Source organism: Symphalangus syndactylus, chromosome 1, assembly GCF_028878055.3.
Source record: "Symphalangus syndactylus isolate Jambi chromosome 1, NHGRI_mSymSyn1-v2.1_pri, whole genome shotgun sequence".
Lineage (NCBI taxonomy): Eukaryota > Metazoa > Chordata > Mammalia > Primates > Hylobatidae > Symphalangus > Symphalangus syndactylus.
The window spans coordinates 27,401,257-27,424,267 of NC_072423.2; the positions used below are offsets into that span (position 1 = coordinate 27,401,257).

A 23,011-nucleotide genomic window follows, 5' to 3' on the forward strand; every position below is an offset into this window, starting at 1 on the left:
AATCATTTATTAAACACTTTTCAAATAATTTAACAAACTATCTCAAGATATATCATACCACAAAACAAAGCAGATTACATCCCTTCCTTCTAAAAGGTTTTGACTTTCTTAGTTTCTCAGATTACACTTTAATAAGAAACTATGTCCTTTTAGGGGCCTCTTTGTTTCCCCCCAGAAATGTCATTATATTAAGAATTTTAATTTTGAAACTCAGACATTACAACTACACATGTGGACCATGCCTTGCCCCACTAGCAGGCCAGACCCTAAATAGCCTGCCTGGTTCTTGAAGTGGTGCAGACCCTCACACTCAGTGTAGAGTCTCCCACAGTTGGCAGAGAGATTCAGCAGATTCGAATCAGAGTCCACAAAAGAAAACCATCTTTACTGGTGAATCTTTTATTTGGACAAGACAAAAACATCTCCACACTGTTCCCTTTTATACAGAAAATGGAACATCTCAAATATATTAGTTTTTCTCTTTTTCAACAGAATTCATTTCAATCTGGTCCCAGGAACTGCTTCTCATTTTAGGATTCACGTTTTAGTAACACATATGCACCCATTACAGCCAAAAGAGCATACTGGAAAGAAAACACAATGGAAAATCACTGTGAGGTCTACAAAGAAATTTGGTCTGTAAATGTATTCAGATGAAGTCCATTAAATACTGAGCTGAGGACAGAATCAAAAGATTACCTCTTCCCCCCATGCCTTGTTCTCTAAATGAGCTGTTCAATGCTACATTATGGTCAAAAACCCAAAAATATACTGATGGACTAAAGATCAGACAACGAACAAACACAGCAAATGCAGTGCTTACTCCTACGCAGGTTTCCCATTGTTTGTCAAGTGATTTTTTAAAAAAATATAGATACACGCCTGTAATCCCAGCACTTTGGGAGGCCAAGGTGGGCAGATCACCTGAGGTCAGGAGTTCGAGACCAGTCTGTCCAACATGGCAAAACCCCATCTCTACTAAAAATACAAAAATGAGCTGGGCGTGGTGGCCGGCACCTGTAATCCCAGCCACTAGGGAGGCTGAGGCAGAAGAATCACTTGAACCCGGGAGGTGGAGGTTGTGGTGAGTCGAAATTGTGCCACTGCTCTCCAGCCTGGGCAACAGAGCCAGATTCCGTCCAAAAAAATATATATATATACATATGTATATGTGTGTGTATATATATATATATATATGTGTATATATATATTTAGAGAGAGAGAGAGAGAGAGAGATACCATTTTTGTTGAAGTTGAGAGGTAAGCATTACTGGTTTATGGTACTACTTTTGTGTGTGTATGAAAATTTCCATAATAAAAAGCAACAATTAGATAAATGCCATTTTAGAACACTGAACATACAAGGGGAAAGTAGCTATTTTAAATAACTAATTTAAGTGTTGCTACTTTAAATGACTACATTAATATGTAGTTAACTACAGATACTCTGCAGGCCTATTAATGGCAACATGTTTTAAGAAGACTGCCTGTTTACAGTTGCACAAGTAAAAGCTCCAATATTTAATGAAGTAAATAAATATAGACACACATAAATGCCTACCTTGAATTTTGGATAGTCATTCATTATTATGGTGACCATACCAACATATGGTAAAAACCTAAATTGTGGGATAAAAAGCAAGAGATATAAAAGTTGCTTATATAACATGATGATGGCAACATCTGAAAACACTATAAATCAGTCTTAAGAAATGAATTGTACGAGGGAATGCCACTGACCGGGGCTGTAAGGATGTATTCAGCCCTGTCTCAAACAGCTTTATTAGTAAGGAGCGTCAGCACTGGCAGCCAGGACAAGTTTTCTAAGTAGGCACTTGGGTTGAGATAGATAGTGATGCTGGTTGTCTTCACTTGCTACAATTAAAATAGTTAAGCCGCTTGTACAAAAAGAATAGGCAACTTTCACATATCTAGTTTTTATTTAGAAGAGAAGATTCAGATAGCCCATATAAAAACTGCTGTTAGATAAAGCTTTCAAAGTACATGAATAATGAGTTTGTAATGCAAATAATTATTTTCATTTCCCAGTGCTTGTCAGATATAACAAATAAATGTATTGGGTAGCAAATACAAATGTGAATACCATAACTTATACTCAAATATGATTATGATCCCAGAGAGAGGAGGTTCAGTACATAAACCAGCCAACGATTATGCTCACAAAATTAACAGCAATATGTAATCAGATTGACCCAGGTCTCAATCATCTCTGCTCATGGGAAACAAGGTAACACACCCATAGGTACCCTCCAGTCTTTTATAAATCAGTAGTTCCATCCTCTCTCTTATCCAAAGCCTTTCGCCAGAGTGTCTAGAAAGACAGGATGAACTAACTGAAGCCCTCCTGATCCCCCGGAGATATTCAAGTGAAAATGCAACAAGGAAAAATGGTTAAAGGAGTAGGAAGAAGCCGTAAGCCACAATCTGACTAATAACGCTAAATCTGACAAAATGGGAGCCAGTCTCTCCAGCCTTAAAAAGCTAGTGAGATTTAGGTAAGATAAAAAAACATTTCTAATGGCTGTTAAACATAAAAAGGGTTGCCAAGAGAGGGGAAGAATTCCCTTTTGTGGTTTTTAATGAGGATACATTCTCTGTTATGTCAATCAGAAGCAGAACTCATTGCTGGACAACTATACAAAGATGAATACTAAAAGGTGTATCACAGAAATGTTTTTAGTTGTGAAAAATAGGAAATAATCTAAGTGTCCACCAAAAGGGGATTGGTTAAATAAATAATTATTCACAATAAAACAGCTTGTAGCCACTTAAAAAGATATAGATGTAGATTTGACATGAAAAGCTATTTCCAACTTCCTGTTGGGTCAAAAACAATCAAATTCTAAGTAAAATTATATATATGCATAACACACATCTGTACCAGCCCAGAGAGTATCTACAGCATTCCCTGAAATGTTAAACAGTGGTTATCTCTGGGAGGCTTTCTTGTAATGGTTATTTAAAATCTGCAAATAACTAATCTCTCAGTGAGGATTTATTTTTCTGCTTTTTTTAGAACAAATTGTTTTTAATTTTTATTAATAGAGATGGGGCATCCCTGTATTACTCAGGCTGGTCTTGAACTCCTGGGCTCAAGTGATCCTCCTGCCTTGGCCTCCCAAAGGTGCTGGGATTACAGGTGTGAGCTGCTGTGCCTGGCTGGATTTATTTTTAAACAGATTTGAACCCATCATATAGATAACGTAATTGGGTTCGGTTTTAGATTTTAGGTCTTTAGGAATTTCTAAGTTGTATTTAGTCTTCACAGGATAAACTAGAACTGCTTAGAACTCTCCTGATATGTCATATTTGTAATTAACGACTCATTAGCCTATTGATTTAATTTCTTCATTTCTAAGTGTTTTTCATAAACTTCTATATAATTTAAAGGTGAATCCTCACCCTCTTGCTCTTCCCACCACGTCCTTCTTTTCCAGCCAGTTCTGGCCTTCTTTGTACAAGCCTCTATCGTCAACTTCATTATTATCTCCTTTAGTCAGAAATTTGATGTCTCCATTATCTCTGGAAAGCAAAATAATGTCCTCTCAAAAATTATTTTCAGCACAGCATCATTACAAAAATATTAGTCCACCCAAGACTTTACTGTCAGACAGGAGCATTCAGAAAAACAGTCAAAGATAACCTGACCTTCCTTTAGTCTAAGATGACTGCTTAAGACAACCATTCAACTGAAGCACAAATCTAATGACAGTTTTGTAGACTTAAATTCCAAAACACTCAAGTAACCTTGACAACAAAAAGCATGACCAAGCACAAGGGCAACAATTTGCTTCCAGCACAGCACACAATGAAGAATTCCTTCTTACCACATGGCTTCTGGGAATGACGAATAAACTAGGACCTGACATTTTTTAACCTGTAAACAAGTGTATTAGTGTCATTCATCAGTGGGCAAAATCATGTGAATCACCACTGTGCAATTCTTTCAAGTCCAGATTCATAACACACAAAAACACTGCTGACAAGGAGCTTTGCCAGGCTCACTTCATTCACCTCAAGTCAGAATAGGTCAGAAGTCAGGACATGAAGCTGGTTTAACAACCTGTGTTGGACTTGAACTGTTTTCATTCTTAGACCTCATGGAACAATTTGGTTTTTTGTTTATTTGTTTGTTTGTTTGAGATGGAGTCTTGCTCTGTCACCCAAGCTGGAGTGCCATGGTGTGATCTCAGCTCACTGCAACCTCTGCCTCCCAGATTCAAGCGATTCTCCTGCCTCAGTCTCTGAGTAGCTGGGATTACAGGTGTGAGCCACCATACTGAGGTAATTTTTGTATTTTTAGTAGAGATGGGGTTTCGCCATGTTGGCCAGGCTGGTCTAGAACTCCTGACCCCAAGTGATCCACCCCCCTCGGCCTCCCAAAGTGCTGGGATTACAGGCATAAGCCACCGCGCCCAGCCTCATAGAACAATTTGTTAACATGGATGATATTCCTCTTCACTCTAGATATAAACTTGATCCTAGATCACACAGATTTGAGCACAAGGTAATTTAAATGCAAGTGTGCTCTAGGCTGTCCTCAGATTTCCTTTTCCTTGCCAAATGCAGAATTTGTTACTGCATTATTTCCTTCACCACTGACCACGGTAGTATAAAGTCGAATTTGCAAGGAAACAAGACTCACAAATGGCACAACACCAGTGTGTTAAAGAGACATGTGGCACTCATTTTAAGCATTCTAAACTGGTGCTCAGATAGCCGTGACTCTAGAAACATAATATTGTAGTATTATGGAGCTGTAAAGAGGGTCTTCTTTCAATAAGACAGATGAAAAAAGAATGCACTAGTATAATGAGATAAAATGCCAAAAGCCCCCAAAGATTTGAAACCATATCAAAAAGAGCAAGCTGATTTGCAGCCATGGTTATAAAGGAAATCAGGATAAAAATCCTGACAGTCTCTCATAATTCATGCAAATTAGAGCACATAATCATCATTTCCTCAACTTGGAACAAATGATCATCTTTAGAAATTAATTGCAAGTCAGTGCGAGTACTGTCACATCACGACTGAGGATGCTTCTTCCTCAGGAATCTAACAGGTAGGCATCAAGTAACCGTTAGTACAGGACCAGTGTATCAGCACAGGTTGAAACTGGATTGTTCTCATGTTTAGAGTAATGTGAAGTGAATAAGTATCAATATCTGTGGGGTACACCTGTGAAGAAGCAGTAAATGGGCCGGGCACGGTTGCACACAACTGTAATCCTAGCACTTTGGGAGGCCAAGGCGGGTGGATCACCTGAGGTCAGGAGTTCGAGATCAGCCTGGCCAACATGGCGAAACCCCATCTCTACTAAAAATACAAAAATTAGCCGGGTGTGGTGGCGCGTGCCTGTAATTCCAGCTATTTGAGAGGCTGAGGGAGGAGAACTGCTTGAACCCAGGAGACGGAGGTTGCAGTGAGCTGAGATCACGCCATTGCACTCCAGCCTAGGAGACAGAGCCTCAAAAAAAAAAAAAAAAAAAATTAGCCAGGCATGATGGTGCATGCTTGTAGTCCCAGCTACTCGGGAGGCTGGGGCAGAAGAGTCGCTTGAACCCGGGAGGTGGAAGTTGCAGTGAGCAGAGATCGCACCATAGCACTCCAGCCTAAGTGACAGAGTGAGATTCCGTCTCAAAAAAAGAAGCAGTGAATGGAATGGGAATCTAATACCAGATATGTACAAGTAGTTACCTCTCTCTCTCAAACTCAAACACACACACACACACATACACAGTGAGAAATGCTCCATTATTTAAAAACATACCTACGCATACCTAAATTTAATTCTATGACTCATACAGATAAAAATCCATACTAAGCTGCATAAAGGTAAATGAATAACCAAGTATATGAAATGTAACATTTTTTTACCAATCATGTGAAGTACTCTCTCATGAGAACTCTACATATTTGAGCAAGAAGTAAATGTTTCCGGTTCCAGAAAAGGGTCTTAATAAGTAAGTCATGGCTGGTATTAACAGCAAGGCTGTTTGGGGAGTGGGGGATGGGGTGGTGGAAAATTAATGCAGAATATGCAATGACCAAATCATGAGATAAGTTGGAAAAGGAATTTTTATCCATCCAGGACTAATATTACTGCCGAAAATGCCACTTTGGCCAAAGTAACATAGAAAAACAGCTAGGTTTTTTTGCATTTCAGAAAATAATTTTCATAACAAAACCATCCTCTGTTGCAATGTGACTTGATTTTCTTTCAGCTCCTTCAAATAACTAACACGTCATAATACATCACACCTTATATTTGTGCAGCAATTTAAGTTTCTGAATTGCTTTAGTAAGCATTAGTTCGTTTAATTCTCATAATCACTCTGTGAGTTACTATGGGTTTAACTACTACAACTCCCATCCTACAGAAAGAGTTAAGCATTTGGTCCAAAGTCACCCAGTGAGTCAATGGCAGAACTCAGAACATAATCCAGTGCTTTTACTAGTTTCTAATTAGCCACGAATCTACCAAAAATTTACAAAACAAAACCAAAAAGAAATAAAGCCTCTTTACTTTTCATGAACTTTGATTACTCTGTGAACTATTGGAATGTCTCGTCCTTCAACTTTAAAAACAACTATTTCACCAGCTCTGATTGGGTCTTCCCGGAAATTTGTGAGGAACAGGAGGTCCCCTCTGTGAAAGGCCGGCTCCATACTGCCACTGGAAAGAAGCACAAAGTCAGTATCAGCATTACCCTGTGTCCAAAAGGCGATCAGAATAAACATGTCAGAGGTGAAACTCAATAGTCAAGTAGGTCTCAGGAGCTATAAAACGAGCCAATGTGGCTTCCTTCTTCACTGCTCAAGGTGGTAACGTGTGCGAAAGGAAATGAATTCTACCGAGCTTAACGTGTCATGAGCACTGACAGGACCCTCTGCAGTTTGTATCAGGTAGAAAAGAAACCAGGATTATGTCAACTCTGAAGTAAAAGCTACCAATTTTTAGCTTTAAAAAAAGTCCTGGATCTACAAATATAGTAGTGTTTTCCTCTAGAACTGCAGGCTTACAGCTAGTTAATCACCTAGGGAAATCCTTTCATTTTAGAGCAGATCCCCAGCACTTAGGATACTGCAATACTTACTTAAGAAATGAGGAACACATGAATGCACTTGGGGAGCAGGACTCGCCCTGATGCCAAACTGAGGGCTGGGACAAAACTGGAACCCAAGTCTTTCGCCTCCTGCACCAGCATCTTTTCCACCATATTCTACAAAAGCCCAATTCTAACAAACATTGACTGGGTTATTGCGGAAGTCAATAAATAATTCCACATGATACCGATTTAAACCTGTGCCAAAATCTTTGGTGGATTCAAAGTAAACTGCAATATGCTGGAAGCTGAAATTTTAAAAATTCATTATATATATTTGCTCATGCTTTGTTTTAATACGTGAGAAAATAAGACCTAGAAACACAGCTTGACGGGGGTTGTGCAACCAAGGATGAGTAACGGCTGCTGAGCAGGAAGAACGCGAGGAGAATGAACCGCTGAAGCTCCATGGTGCTCTAGCAGAAACAAAGAAAACCATGGCTTCCAACAGGACTTCGGGAAGCTGGCCCTCCTTCCCCTCCAGCCTGGCCTACCTTGAACATCTCAGCAGGTGCAGAAGGTGGCAAGGAGAAATGCAGCCTGTCACTAAGTACCTTCTGATAGGTTTACATTTAAGTGAAACCAGTGCCACTAAGTATGGTCATGGATGAAGCATTCAAAATCAGCCAATCTGAATGACGGAGGAAAAGGGCTAGAAATACAACTGACTTAAGAGAAAACATCACAGTCAAAACAATTGAGTTTTTTCTGCCCCCCAATATGAAATTCTATTTTGTCTTCTACTGAAAATAAAACATAATTGTTTCAGGGTTAAAAAAAAAAAAAGCTAAAATGCTTAAGATAATTTCTTCACCTGTGGCTTCATCTTTACTCCTTCAACAAAATTCCTGAAGATACAGTGGGAAGATGTTGATAGAAAAGTTATGGTTAAGGGAACTGCAGCTAGGAAAAGATCCCTGCACAGACTGCAGAGGCCACAGGTGTCCTGAAGTTGGACATCAAGGATCACTATCATGTCCTATCAGGAGAGGAGTTCTTTTCAATGTTTCACTAATATCATTGTCTACTTGCTTTCCTCATGGGCCAGATCCTCCCAAAAACCACACATCCCTTAGGGATGTCATTGGTTTATGCTGACAAACCAAATTGCTTTAACATTACAAAGGATGCTTTAAAAAAAAAAAAAAAGTCCCTAAGTGCAGCAATATCACACTACCTTCTGTGTGCAAATGTGTCTGTGAGATTTGAGGAGGGCCAGGAAATCTCAGATCTAATGTTGGCTCTGCCAAAAGTTACTGGGAGATGCTTGAGGCTTGGCCTCACTGGGCCTCAGGTTCCTTAGCTGTTAAGGGAGAGGGTCCATCTAAATTTGAGGTTTTAAATTCCCTCTTCTTTAAAAAAAAAAAAAAAAAAAAAAAAAAGCCTTAAAATCCTTCCTTCAAATGAAATCTTACCAGGAAGTATAACCACATAAAACACATAAAGGTGGAGCTGTTGCCGGTGGAGCAAGGCTAAGGTTTCCTAAATCCATGAGTGTGCTTCCCTTCTCCCCACTCCCCATCTACCCACCCCAACCCCGGGGGCCTCCCCAAAGCACACGAGTGCTTTGTGTGAACACGAGTGGGTCGGAGGTCCCACAGCTCTGCTGTGAGCTAGGCTGTCCTCAGGCTTCTAAATTCATGAAATTCATGAAAACTCGATCTCTAGAAGTGTGCCCCTTGGCCAACCACATGAGGGCGGCCTGGTGAGGCGTGGATCACGGCTATGGCCCCACGAGGTGGTGGCAAGGCCTGGTAGAGGGAAAGGGCACTGGTTTGGGAGCTAAGAGCCCTGTGTTCTGGCCTCAGCTCCTGCACTGATAGGCTGTGACTCTGCCCAAGTTGCTGCCATAGCCCACCATGCCACCTTGAAAACAACAGATTTGATGGCCTAAGACACACCAGACAGCGTCTTGAAGCACCTATCAGTTCCCAAACACGGCCATTTGATTTCAAGTTGATGTTAAGTTTTACCCCTTGGATGGCTTTATGGCTGTGTGAAGTTAACTCTAGTGTTAACTTCTCCAAAATAAACATGCTGTACTTTTATAAGCATCATAGTCTCAAGAAGATAGTAGCCATCAATACACCAGTATTACTGAAGAAGCTTGAAAAAAATACTAGACACAATGCTACGCGCTGGGGATACAGACTCCCTCTGCCTGTTTGGTACAAAGAGAATGAAGTAACATTTTTAGTTCTGTTTAAAAATCAATTTGTATAGAAATAATGCATGAATACCACATATTATTAAATTGTCATTTGAAATGGATTAGGTACACGAGCATCAACATGGTTAAAGCTCTAAAATGTCTACTAAGAAAGATAAGATTTTTCAAAAGCCAGAAAAAAAAATGAAACATTTTCAAAATAGATATTAATAAAGACTAATAATTTATCCAATTAAAATCTTGCATTTTAGCTGTCATGCAGGTTTTTACTTAAGGCTGCCCCGCTCCTCAGGCCCAGGGCAGCCTTTGTGATGGAGGCTGGAAGCTGGAGGCCAGCCTTGGGGACCTACCTCAGCACCACCACGATGGGGCTCTCACTGCCCGTGAGCACGATCAAGCCTTTCCATATCATGAGTGCAGAAGACACGATCATGGCGAAGTTTAAAACCTGGTAATAGAGCTGGAATGAAAAAGAGGAAACCACGATGAAAACCAATAGCAGAAGATCCACCAACCTGTGAAGCTGGAGATGCACTTATCAAACTTTTTCAAAGACACAATTTTGGGACAGGAAACTAACACAACGTACAAAATTCTGCAGTATTTCAACTGTCCCTGGAAAGAGCCTTGCAAATATCATCTCTCCTTAAGTGAGAGAGAAGGGAGGAAAAAAAGAGCAATCTGTGAGGCTTGTCTTGTTAAAGCTTCCAGGAGACCCTCATCACCTCTTTGGGATTTCCCAGCACCTTATACCCTAGAGAGTTCCACTACTCAAGGCCCGCCACCAGAGCCTCCCGAAGCAGACCAGTCCCAGACACAGCGCAGCATGGTCAGCACAGGTCTAACCCAGATCCACACACTGTGGATTCACCTAGAACTACCTTTAGCCTCAAATGGAAGCTTCGGAGTCCTATAGTGCTTGGCAATGAGGCCATCCTGCTCTAAAAATGACATTTTAAAACCAGTGAACAGAAACTCTAAACACCTGGATGTTTAAATTTTTCATAAATGTTTTAAAAGGTAAATAACAAATATTTGGTTAAGAGCACAAGTGGGGGCCGGGCGCGGTGGCTCACGTCTGTAATCCCAGCACTTTGGGAGGCCGAGGCGGGTGGATCATGAGGTCAGATCGAGACCATCCTGGCTAACATGGTGAAACCTCATCTCTCCTAAAAAAATACAAAAAAAATTAGCAGGGCATGGTGGCAGGCGCCTGTAGTCCCAGCTACTTGGGAGGTTGAGGCAGGAGAATGGCGTGAACCCGGGAGGCAGAGCTTGCAGTGAGCCGAGATTGCGCCACTGCACTCCAGCCTGGGCCACAGAGTGAGACTCCGTCTCAAAAAAAAAAAAAAAAAAAGAGCACAAGTGGGGCTGGGCACAGTGGCTCACGTCTGTAATCCCAGCATTTTGGGAGGCCGAGGCAGGCAGATCACAAGGTTAGGAGATCAAGACCATTCTGGCTACCGGTGAAACTCCGTCTCTACTAAAAAACACACAAAAAAATTAGCCAGGTGTGGTGGCGACCACCTGTAGTCCCAGCTACTCGGGAGGCTGAGGCAGGAGAATGGCGTGAACCTGGGAGGCAGAGCTTGCTTGCAGTGAGCCGCGATCGCGCCACTGCACTCCAGCCTGGGCGACAGAGTGAGACTCCGTCTCAAAAAAAAAGAGCACAGATGGGACGGTCACACGAGTTGATGCATAAGCACTAGTTCCATCAGCTCGGAGAAGGAGGTGGAAGCCCACCCGCTCCACCTCAGACCACTGCGTTTAGACCCACGGGGCTTGCCTTGCTCCCTGCAGCATAGCACAGGCTGAAGCACAGGCTCTTCCTTGCTGACAGCTGCCTGCTGCACCTGCCAACTCCTGGTGACTAAAGGAGAAAACAACACCTGCCCATGTGCCAACACCCTGTCAGGCTGGAGCCGACCTGTCAGCCCAAACATCCACCTTCCTTCCAGGCACAACAGGGACTAACGCTGCTGTGGCTAGTACCACTCAAAATCAAAGCCCCTCACGGCATTGCCAGCACCACCCTCCAAGGAGGCTCCTTACTTTAGTACCTGCCTCAATCTTCCTCTTCACAACCCTGCAGTTGTTGGGATGATCTGCAGAGCCAGGTGGGTGGTCCATCAACACTGTGCTGTCTCAATTCCTGGGCCTCCATCCACATCTCCAAAGATCTTCCCTCCACTGGGACCACCCACTCTCAGCAACACACCCTAGAACCAAAATGGCTCTATCCCCACGTGGGTCTCTGGTTCAATGACCCCCTTCCACCGGGCCGCAGGTGCCTATTCTCCTGGCATCTGTGCTCACTTCTGTGTACACCTGAGGACCCATGTTCTGTCAGGTCCTTCACCCCTCACTTCTGTTTTTCTACCCTCAGCATGCAGTGTGCACAGTCACTTACAGGGTGGGAGCCACAACCCCTACCAGGCCTGGCAGCCCTTCCTCCAGAGATTTCTGTTCTTCTCTCCAGGGAATGAACTCCCAGACCTCTGCTGAGGAGGGTGAGGCCTCTGGGTGGAAGACACAGGAGAGCGAGGGGTCTCACTGCTTCTCTGCTTTTCTACCCAATCAAATTTATTTCAACCCTAACCTCCCCTTCGCCTTCAGTTCTGGGGACACCAATTCCTGGGTCTCTGAGGACTCTCTCTGCCTCACAAACCTGAAGAGCCACAGCCTCCCCCAGTGCCGCTCACATCCTGGCTTTCTCTGGCTGTGCCAGTTCCCATTCTTCCATCTGTTTTCCAGCTTCTAGTATTTGGCTGATCTTGTTTCCTTTCCTGGGCATATCCTGGAGTAACTGATACCTTCTAAACTCTCCTTGCTATTAATATAGTTTTAGTGTTTTGGAGGCAGTGACGTTAGACAGGTTAGATCCCACCTTAGCTCCCTACCAGCTTTCCAGAACATCCTTTTGAATTGAGTTTGGAGTGAGGACCTGGATCACGTGGCTCTGGGCAACATCATTTTCCTCAACTATCCAAATTTAATATTAACTGAGATGGAATGTGGTGGTATGAACTCTTTTTGAGCATTGAGTACAACTTAAAATACAGTTTTAAACACAGTTTAAATACAGTTTAAAATACACAAGGCCTGGAAAAGGCGGACTGAAAGACACCTAGGAAGTCCAAATAGAGACTTGCCAGGTGGTTCTATGTGGTTCTGACTTCTCAGTGTGTGGACCGTTCTTTTTTTTTTTTTTTTTGAGATGGAGTCTCACTCTGTGGACCGTTCTTTAGCAGCAGTGCAAGCATCAGCATGCACTAGGATCAGCTGGCGATGCTTGAGGACTGCACTTCAGACACATTCCCAGGTGACACGAAAGCTGCTGGCGTGGGAATCACAGCTGAGAACCACTGCTCTATACCATTGGTTCTCAACCTTGGCTGCACCTCAGAATCATTGGGGAAGCCCTGGAAAGTCCATCCCAGACCAGCTGGATCACTGGGAGGGGTGGGGTGATTCTGAGGTGCATTGAAAGTTGAATCACGGCTCTATACCCCCTCCTCCCATCGGCTAAAGACTCTCCCATCGCAAGCCCTTCCTCCACCTCACATCCTCCTCCAGCTTTCACACTCTCCCTTCTCCTTCACAGCTCTTCTCAAAACAGTGTCTACCCCAAGTTGCTCCCCTTCTTCACCATCTATATTCAGTCCTCAACCTACATAGTCAGTCACATGCTCACTAAATCCGAACGGTAACTGTCGGCCCTCACCTTACCTGACCTTCCAGCAGCTCTCAACACACATGATCATTTCTTCAAACCCTCGGCCCCTGCCTTCCAGGATGGCATGCCATCCACTTCTCACCACTTTCTTGTCTTCCTGCCAGTTGCTCCTCCTCTACCTGAACCTCCTCCTCTACCTGAATGCTGGCATTGGTCCCATCATGCTAACTACTCCCAATTCAGAGACTTCCAACTGCCTACCTGACGTTTCCACTTACATGTCTTTAAAGATACCCCATCCTCAACATGTCAAAATTAAACTTAACTTCTCCAAAAGCTTTCAGTGCTAGGGATCCTTCTCTCAGTAAATGACATTATTATCACCCTGCTGTTGGGAGCCACCCCCTACCCATTCATTCTATACATTCTGGCTTTCCAAACTTGTCTGGAGTTTGTCCAGGTCTCTCTATTCCAACTGCCGCCATTCTCATCATATCACCAACGGGGCCCATCAGGCTGCTGTGAGAGCCTCATGACAGGTCTCCTAATGCCCATGCACACCTCTTCCAATCCATTCTCTGTGCTACACTCAGGGAGGCCATGAGCCACTTTATGACAGACACATTCTGAAAAATGCGTTGTTAGGTGATTTTATTGTTGTCTGAACATCATAGAGTGTACTTATACAAACCCAGATGGTGTGGCTTACTATACCCCTAAGCTATACGATGTAGCATATTGCTCCTAGGCTAGAAACCTGTACAGCATGCTACTGTATTGAATACTACAGGCGACTGTAACACACTGGTAAGTATTTATGTAACTAAACATAGAAAAGGCACAGTAAAAATATGGTATAATTTTATGGGACCACCATCGTGTATGTGGTCCACCATTGATGGAAACGTCATTATATGGTGCTTGACTGTACTGGTTTTCAAATGCACATCTGGTCACCTGGTTGTCTATGCCCTGCCTAAAGCCCTTTGATTGCATCCCACTACTCTGAGGATGAAGACTAAACTACAATATGACCTCTAAGGCCCTATCTGATATAACCCCGCAGCCCCGCTTCAGCTCGTGAAGCTCGCCTCACCCCAGCTGCACTGGTAGTATCTGTCCATGCTTCCACCTCACATGCTTCTTTCCATCCCAGGGCCTTTACCCAGAAGGCTCCCTCCCTGGACCCCTTAGTTTACCAAACACTCACCTTTACAACCACCTTTAAATGTCAGTGTCCAACAGAACCCTGCCCTGCCCTGACCGGCTAGACCAGAAATCAGCAATTTTTGTGTAAAGGGCTAGACAGTAAATATTTTATGTTTACGGGGACCACATAGTCTCATTGAAACTACTCAGCCCTGCCAATGTAGCAGGAAAGCAGCCATAGACAATATGTAAAAGAAAGAGCATGGCTGTGTGCCAATAAAACTTTACAAAAACAGGTGGTGCAATGGGGTTTGCCAACCTCCACTCTGGCCAGCCTAGGTCTTCCTATTATATATTCTCACTGCATCCTGTATTTCTTTTTATTGTTCATCAGCATCATAATTAAGCATATAATTACCTAATGTGTCTTTTGCACTAGACCTTACATTCCACAAAGGTAGGGATCATTTCAGTCTTGCTCATAGCTGTATCCTCAAGATTCAACATGGGTTTGGCAAAAAGTTAAGTATTCAATTTGTTGAATAAATAGTGATAAAATAAACATCTTTAATGGTGAGTGCAAACAAATCAGCAATAAGAAAAACACTAAAATTCCAACAGAAAAAGGTAAAAGCTTAAAACTATAATTTTCCAAAGAGAAAATACAAGTAGTAAATAAACATAAAAAATGTTCAAACCAATAATCCTGCCTCTACCCTCCTTGCAACCCCTTCCATTTTTTTTTGTTTTTAGCAACTTTTTTTTTTTTCAAGATACAGGGTTTCACCCAGTCGCCTAGGCTAGAGTGCAGTGGTGCAATCATAGCTCACTGCAGCCTCAAACTCCTGGGCTCAGTGGACCCTCCCACCTCAGCCTCCCAAGTGGCTGGACTACAGGCATGTCCTGGCATGCCTGGGTAGTTCTAAATTTTTTTCTTTGGTAGAAATGGGGTCTTTTTATGTTGCTCAGGCTGATCTTGAACATCCTAGCCTCAAGCAATCCTCCCAAAGTGCTGGGACTATAGGCGTAAGCCACCACACCTAGCCTTTGCCTAAGAAATTTAAAGTGTCTGGTTTTTTGTTGAAGTTGTTAATACTAATATTTAGTGCTGGCAAGAATACACTGTGATGGGGATACAAATTGATAAGCCATTCTGAAAGCTATTTGGCATTAGTATTAAGAGGTTACTCTTGGCCCGTAATCCTACTTCCAGGAATTCAGTCTAAACTAAAGGCAGGTTGAGAATTATGGCCTGAAGACATTCATTACAGTCTTAATTCTAATAATGTGGAAAAGGAAATAAACGAGCAACAGTATGGAAATAACTGAGTAGAAAATGGGGCCAGGTGCGGTATGGCTCGCGCCTGAAATCCCAGCACTTTGAGAGGCCGAGGTGGGCGGATAACCTGAGCTCAGGAGTTCAAGACCAGCCTGGCCAACACGGTGAAACCCCATCTCTACTAAAGATGCAAAAATTAGCCGGGCATGGTGGCGCATGCACCTGTAATCCCAGCTACTCAAGAGGCTGAGGCACAAGAATCGCTTGAACCCGGGAGGCAGAGGTTGCAATGAGCCGAGATCGCGCCACTGCACTCCAGCCTGGGTGACAGAGCAAGACTCCATCTCAAAAAAAAAAAAAAAAAAAAAAAGAAAAAAGAAAAAGAAAATGGCAGATTACTCCACTATTTAAAACAATGCATAAAGAACTTAATGGGAGTGGAGGAGAAAGCAGGTTGGGTTGGGGGAGGAAAATAAAAAGGAACTTTAATGACATGACCAAACACAGTATGTTGAGTGAAAAATGTAAGCTGCAGTAGGATCTCACCAAATGATCAAACAAACACAAAGAGATGCCCCAAGACGCTAAGGGAAGCTATTTTAGGATAGTGAAATTATGAGTCATTGACTTTTCTTCTTTAAACTATTCTCTATTCTGAAAACAAACTCTGACTGACGTAAGGTAGGAAAAGCAGAGCTCAAAACTGTCTCTTGCTAATGTTAGAACTGTAAAAATAGGTAATTTGAGGCAATAATGAAGGATACAACTGAAAGTGAGGACATAAGTGAATTAAGATAATTGTTAATGTATTTTGGTGCAATAAATCAAAATAGGAAAATAAATATAATTCAACATTAAAGTTACACACTTTTTTTTTTCTTTTTGAGATGGAGTCTCACTCTGTTGCCCAGGCTGGAGTGCAATGGCGCAATCTCTGCTCACTGCAACCTCCGCCTCCCGGACTCAAGCGATTCTCCTGCCTCAGCCTCCCGAGTAGCTGGGATAACAGGTGTGTGCCACCACACCTGGCTAATTTTTATATTTTTAGTAGAGACGGGGTTTCACCATGTTGGCCAGGATGGTTTTGAACTCCTGACCTCAAATGATCCACCCGTCTCGGCCTCCCAAAGTGCTAGGATTACAAGCGTGAGCCACCACACTCAGCCTACACATCATTTTTAAAAGCGACTTGGCTACTGTGTCAATAGCAAATTATGAAACTATCATTGTATTCCCAGGAGAGTGAAAAAGGAAACTGGAGTGCTAAGCAGACATTGTCAAAGTGTTGGGCTATAATACGTTAAACCATTGCTTTTTCTGGTTACATGGATTAAGTTATTTAGTGGTGATTTCTAAGATTTTAGTGCACCTGTCACCAGAGCAGTGTACACTGTACCCAAATGTAGTCTTTTATCCCTCATCAAATGAAGAATATTTACCAGAAAGTTGCCATGAAACAATCAGTCTTTACACCATTTCACCATAAGCTCAAAGAGCATAATGGAAAAAAAGATCACAAAGCAAATATTTAAGAATGCAAAGAAGTGAGCCGTTAGAAGAGATAAAACATTCATGTCTTCATTCAATAAATATTGAGGTTCCAACAACAACAAAACACTGCTTCTAAAGTAAAATCAGCCTTACAAGTCATGTCACTCTAAAGCAGAAGTTGTTCACTGGAATTTACATTCAAAAACCTCCCCACCTGCTCTGCCTGACTTAAAGGACTTGATAAATAACCGCTGTTTCATTATGAATTACAGATCTAATTAGGAAAGCCCCAAACCATGGTTTTAAACAAAGATTGCCATTTTTAGACAAGTTTTCAAGCCATATGGCTCCACCCTGATAAAAGCAAATTATAAAATTTTGCCACTTATCCAGTAAAGACCTCGTACCAAGAATATAATTTCCAGTATAATTTCCCATGCTTGAAAAGTTCATTAAGGGGAAGCAAAATCAATTCCTCAAAAAAACTTCCTTTGAGCAAGCCATCTACCTGCTAAGGAAATGCCCAAATACACAAAAATCTAAAAATCAAACTGAGAAACCACAGATCACACTTTTAACACCTTAACGTTAAGAAACCTACTAATGAGATTCTAGGCTTAAAATCCTGGAATCCAGAAAAGTGATTTTGATTGAACTACTGACAAGCTGACTGTGGTCTGAGAAAAAAAACAACTACCATGTTTCACGGGTGCTTTTGCTGTTGTCCACCTTTTCCTACCAACTTTGTATGCTCAGCACTTAATGTTCACAACAGAGTGTAGAACTAAGTCCATACGCAGTCATTGTCAACCAAAGATGAAACAGCCAATGTCTAAGAGTTTTAAGCAAACATTTCAGACCAAATATTCTGGCTGACAGCAGCAGCACTGCCAGTAGCTGTATTTCTTCCTCTCTTCCTCACTGCAGAAACAAAGAGCCCTTGTCTTGCATGTGGGTCCTGCTTTAATAGTAAGCAGGGGCAGCAGAGAAAGAAGGTCCTGCTTTCAAGACTGGTGGAGCATGTAGGCCTGACAAAGTGTCATAAGATGCTATTTTGGAGGGAAGAAGAGAAAAAAAAAAAGCAAAAAGACAAAGCTTTTAAAAAAAGTACCAAGAAGCAGTAGATTTGAGCTTGCTGAATTTTAATTAGAAGACTAGCAAAACAGGCAATACAGCCAGCTACTGGCAGGCCTTATCGCTGAGAGCAAAAACAAGCTGATCTTCCAAAGGGCAAACTGGTTTAGGGATCAATACACTCATCAGAGGGCCTTTTCTGACAGTCTGCAATTATAGCCATCAGTAATCAGTACCAATTTTAGAGACACTTTAAAAACCCAGCCATTAAGTCTAGATTTTTAAACAAAGCTCTACTTCCTAGAGGATATTCTTGTGAACAGCATCAATGCTCAGGCCATTAGCAGTTACTTTTTTAAACTGGTAATAATCTCTACTACAACTCATCTTCCAGAAACAGGAGTTATCAGCTTTGCACACCTAGACACTACCACATCCTAAACACGGTTGATGAAATAGAAATTATCGAACTTTCCCACACTACTGCACTAGTCTGAAATTCTACTTGGGGAAGGGGGAGGAGAGTGAGAGGGAAAAAAACACATATGCCTAAAGGAGTAAGTTGTGACCTCCCATGGGCACCACCTCCCATCTCAACATGATGGAGCAAATGAAACTGGATGCCATCAAAATAATGAGGATTAATACCATTTTCAAAGACAATCCAAACCCCCTGGTTGGAAGGTCCCATTTTTCTTAGCACAATTTATTAGTAGCAATAGTGGCATTAGTATCCACCGTGATGTTTAGGCCCTACAGGTCCCCCAAATTCTCTACCTAGAAGCTTACATAATCGTATTTTTCCTGACTGAGAGGGCTTTCTTTCCAATCCCTACTCACTCTTAACCTTATAGTGAAGAGATAAGGACCCAAAGACAGTGATGATGGCCAATAAGTGGCTAAGGAGAGAGCAAGAGGAACGTTTTCCTCTGAGGTCCTCTCACAAAGGAGAGGGAATTCAACCACCCCAGGTGCCCAAAGACCCTACACTGCCTCCTATATTCAGAGTGCAGCCATCTCAGAAGTTAGAGAAGCCTTCTGGAATCCCGCTGGGAACACTGGTTGAGTCCACAATGATTGCGCACCGCTTGTGAGCTCTCTAGGCACAAGGAGCATTATTTAGTCCCGACCCACGGTCAGGGGAAAAACAACTGCCCAGGCTGGGAAGAAACTGCTTTTGGAGGCGTCGCTGGACAGCTCCCATTGTAGGAAAGTTCTTCCCTCTCGCCTACCTTTCTGCCTCTTCCACCTGCGGGGCAGTCAGGCCTCTGAAGCCCCACAGAGAAATCGGTTCCCACTTTACCGGGTGGCCCTTCAAATACGCGCAGAGAGCTGTCGCTCACCGAGTCATCTCTCCCACAAGCGTGGCTGTGGCTTTCTCAACCACATTTGACATTCCATGGCACGGGGTTTCTATTCTCCCCTTTCCTGCACCCTCCCCTAATTGTGCTCTTGTCAGGGTAAGGAAGTGCACACCCATGCCCACACGTGGGCGTAGAACCCAGGGCCTGAGAGCCCAGCGCGGGAGCTTCGGGTGGCCGCCCGGCTGCAGTCATTGGGAGCTGCCCTTGCCGGAGCCCTGCCCGGGAAGCCCCGACTCCCCGCTAGCACAGCCGGTCCCGGCCAGGGCGCGCTCACCACCCTCCTCCGTCACCTGGCGCTTGTTCATCTTCTTCAGGTCCCCGAAGATATCTACGCCGGACGCGGGGAGATGCGCCCCCACGGCGCCCGCCCGTACCATAGCAGGGTCCCCGGGGACCTAGCGGCCCGCCGGCTCTGGGTGTCACAGACGGCTGCGGAGCACTTGCCGGCACCCGCCCACCGGCCCAGCGTCCTTGCGGCCACGTGACCGGCGACTCGCTTGGGCGTCTGGGAATCGTAGTCTCGCTAGTCTTGGGCACTGGCCAGCCAGAAGTGAACCTGAAGGAAGAAAACTACCACTCCCAGAATGCTACGGGGTGGGCACCTCGGCCAGTGAAGACCCGGGGCTCCTAGGGAGGGCAGCTACGGGGCTTCGGAGCCTTATCCGACCCTTCGGAGGGAACATCGAGCAGCGGGTGACCCCGCATACCTCGGGGGCAACTCGGGTACCGGACTACTCAAGAAGAGCTGAATTTCCCGACTCTGGTCAGGCGCCAAGAGGACACCTAACTCCCTCTCGCAAATCACCTAGCCGTGTATCTTGGCTATTGGATGACTGCAGTGAGAAAAGGTGGTGCCTCCACGCTGGGGGCGGGCTGAGCCGAATCGGGGCGGGGCCTAAAGATGGACTGCGGTGGGCGGGGCTGGGAAGAGGCGGGACTTTTGAGGCCGCTGAATTCTGCATTTTGAGTGGTACCACTTGAATGCAAGGAAGTATCTTTGAATGCCTTAACCATAGTTGGGTTGCAATGGATATTAATTAAATGGATACATAACCACCTAATTTCATACACGAGAAAGCAAAGGCCCAGAAAGGTTCATTGACATGGCCAAGGTTAAGTGGAAGTGAGTGGAATATAACTCAAAGTTTTAAATTTAAAAGTCCTAGATCATCACAGTTCTGATCCTAGATTACCTTTGGTTCATTCACTCACTCGTGTATGCATTATGCATTATTTATTGTATTTATTTATCCACAAATCTTTATGGAGCACCTACCATGCACCTGGCCTTGTTGTAGGCATTTGAGAAACATCAGTGAACAAAACAAGCAAAGATTCTTGCCCTCATGAAGCTTATATACTACCGAAGGCAGACATAATAGATAATTTATACAGTACCTAAAGGATGGAGGTGCTATGACAACAGGAAGAGCAGATAAGTTGAATGGGGAGGTCTGGGGGAAAGGATCAGGTTGCAATTTAAAATATACCAGAAGCTGACTTACCATGAAGCTAATGAAAGGTAAGTTCTGGGACCCTTCAATTGCAAAGGTGTTTCCCAAGGTGTGGGAGAAACTTAACCATAGAATGTGTAAAATTTTCAAAAGCAAGATATTGCAATTTCTATTGGTTAAGAGTTCTGTTTCTTTGCATTGCAACTTCACCTGCATTACATTTCCCCTCCTGTTGGAGGGACAAGGAGAATTTTGGGGATCCAGCTAAGGAGGAAACGAGATGGAAATACATTTAGTTTGAGTTTAGTGAATATATTTATGTGGTTCATGGTCTTTCCTGCCATCCTTGTGTAAAAAATGGCTTCTGGGAATACTGCCATCCACAGTGCCAACGCATCTGGCACCATGGCAGGAAGTCGCACTGGAAGTGGCATCTGATATGAAAGTGTTCTGCAGCACCTGGCCTTGGAAATATGTGGGTAGAAGAGAAAAAACAAAGTTTGAAATGGACAGATCCAGAAGCTAGTCTGTGTAAAATTCTTCCAAATATCAGATGTATAAAATTGTAAGTGGAAGACACAGTGCTTAGTACATAGGAAGATATGGTGATAGTTAACCCTGTCACTAATAATTGCTGGAACTAAGGTGGCAGCACTAAAGGTTCAGAATCTGGATACATTTTGAAGAAAGAGTCTTCAGGATTTTTTGAAAGAATAAATATAGGGCGTGAAAGAAGAAAAGAGATTGAGGCTGACTCCAGGGTTTTTAACCTATGGAACTAGAAGAGTAGAGTTCCCCTCAACTTCAATGAGGAAAGCTGTGGGTGGGACAGGTTTGTGGGAATAGAGTAAGGGTCCAAAATGTGACCAGTAAACCTAGAACCCAGTGTGATATCTTCAGGTCAGAACCTTTGGCCCAGCCTCCAGGTTCCTGCTTAGGTTGAGCACTGGGTGAGAAGCAACACAGGAAGACATTGGGTAGAAGTCCCTGCATATTGTCCAGTCTTAGACTAATTTATTCACCTCCATGAACCCTTTGCTCATCCACCAAGTAAAAACTGTATTTGTTACAGCCACTTTGGAAGACAGTTTGGCAATTTCTTCCAAAACTAAGCATCTTCTCACCATATGATGCAGCAATTGCACTCCTTGGTATTTACCCAAATACCAGCTTGAAAACGGATGTCCACACAAAAACCCGTACACGGATGTTTTTAGCATCTTTATTCATAACTGTCAACACTTGGAAGCAACCAAGATGTCCTTTAGTGGGTAAATGGATAAATAAACTGCAGGATATCCAGGCAATAAAATACTATTCAGTGCAAAAAAGAAATGTAATATCAAGCCATGAAAAGACAGGAGGGAAGCTTAACTGCATATTACTAAGTGAAAGAAGCCTATCTGAAATGGCTACATACTATATGATCCCAACTACATGGCATGCTGAAAAAGGCAAGGGATGTTGTGAGGGTCAAGTGAGGTATTAATAATATGCAAAAAAAACTCCCACCTGACTCAAAATAGACTCTCAGAACCAGTAGGAGGAATTATGGCTACTATTAATATTTTTTTCTTAAGACAGGACATAAGTAATTAAGAGAACTAGAGTGTTCACTTCATTGTTCTGTCACTGGTGGCCTCTTCCCCCATGAAGTACTCCTTCCTATGAACTCTAGAGGCAAGACTATGGAGACAGTAAAATGATCAGTGGTTGCCAGGGGTAGCGGGGAGGGTATGATACTATAATGATGAGTACATATCATTATATATTTGTCAAAACATAGACTGTACAACCCCAAAGTGACTCCTGATGTAAACTGTGGACTTTGGGTGATAAGGATGTGTCAGTGTAGATTCACCAATTGTAACAAATGTACTACTCTGGCAGGGGAAGTTGATAGTGGAGGAGGCTGTGCATGTGTGGGGGCAGGAGTAGATGGGTATCTCTCTATACTTTCCACTCATTTTTGCTGTAAACCTAAAACTACTCCAAAAAAATAAAGCCTAAACATTTTGGATACAGCATACACTGCTCGGGTGATGAGTACACTAAGATCTCAGAATTCACCACTAAAGAACTCATTCATATAACCAAAAACCATCTGTATCCCCAAAACCATTAAATATAAATAAATAATAAAAATAAAGTCTAGTTTTAAAAAGTTTTTCAACTGTTGATAGTATCTGCTCTGATGGTTATGACAATCACAGGTAGGATATGTAAA

At 43.0% G+C, this 23,011-nt stretch overlaps 1 protein-coding gene across 5 annotated transcripts; it reads right to left on the bottom strand.

Annotated features, from left to right (window-relative positions):
- Window positions 1-383: 383 nt before the first annotated feature.
- SEC11C (SEC11 homolog C, signal peptidase complex subunit) lies at window positions 384-20,204 on the bottom strand. Of its 5 annotated transcripts, XM_055297640.2 has the most exons (6): window positions 19,621-20,204; window positions 9,648-9,757; window positions 6,548-6,697; window positions 3,424-3,543; window positions 1,562-1,619; window positions 384-584 (listed from the first exon to the last, which is right to left on the bottom strand). In XM_055297640.2, the coding sequence occupies exons 1-6, from the start codon at window positions 19,705-19,707 to the stop codon at window positions 531-533; spliced, it is 579 nt and encodes a 192-aa protein (XP_055153615.1). In that variant the 5' UTR covers window positions 19,708-20,204; the 3' UTR covers window positions 384-530. The 5 variants fall into 5 exon arrangements, with proteins under 5 accessions (XP_055153615.1, XP_055153624.1, XP_055153655.1 ...); XM_055297649.2 differs by lacking the exon at window positions 1,562-1,619 and having other exon boundaries at window positions 19,621-20,062; XM_055297680.2 differs by lacking the exon at window positions 3,424-3,543 and having other exon boundaries at window positions 19,621-19,806.
- Window positions 20,205-23,011: the final 2,807 nt, after the last annotated feature.

Excerpts from the sequence above, each read along its gene's own strand:
- SEC11C (XM_055297640.2), bottom strand. The coding sequence starts at position 19,707 with ATGGTACGGGCGGGCGCCGTGGGGGCGCATCTCCCCGCGTCCGGCGTA. Across the intron at positions 1,620-3,423 it reads GTGGTGGGAAGAGCAAGAGG|GTTTTTACCATATGTTGGTA; the intron begins GTGAGGATTCAC and ends CCCACAATTTAG. Across the intron at positions 585-1,561 it reads ATGACTATCCAAAATTCAAG|TATGCTCTTTTGGCTGTAAT; the intron begins GTAGGCATTTAT and ends TTTTCTTTCCAG.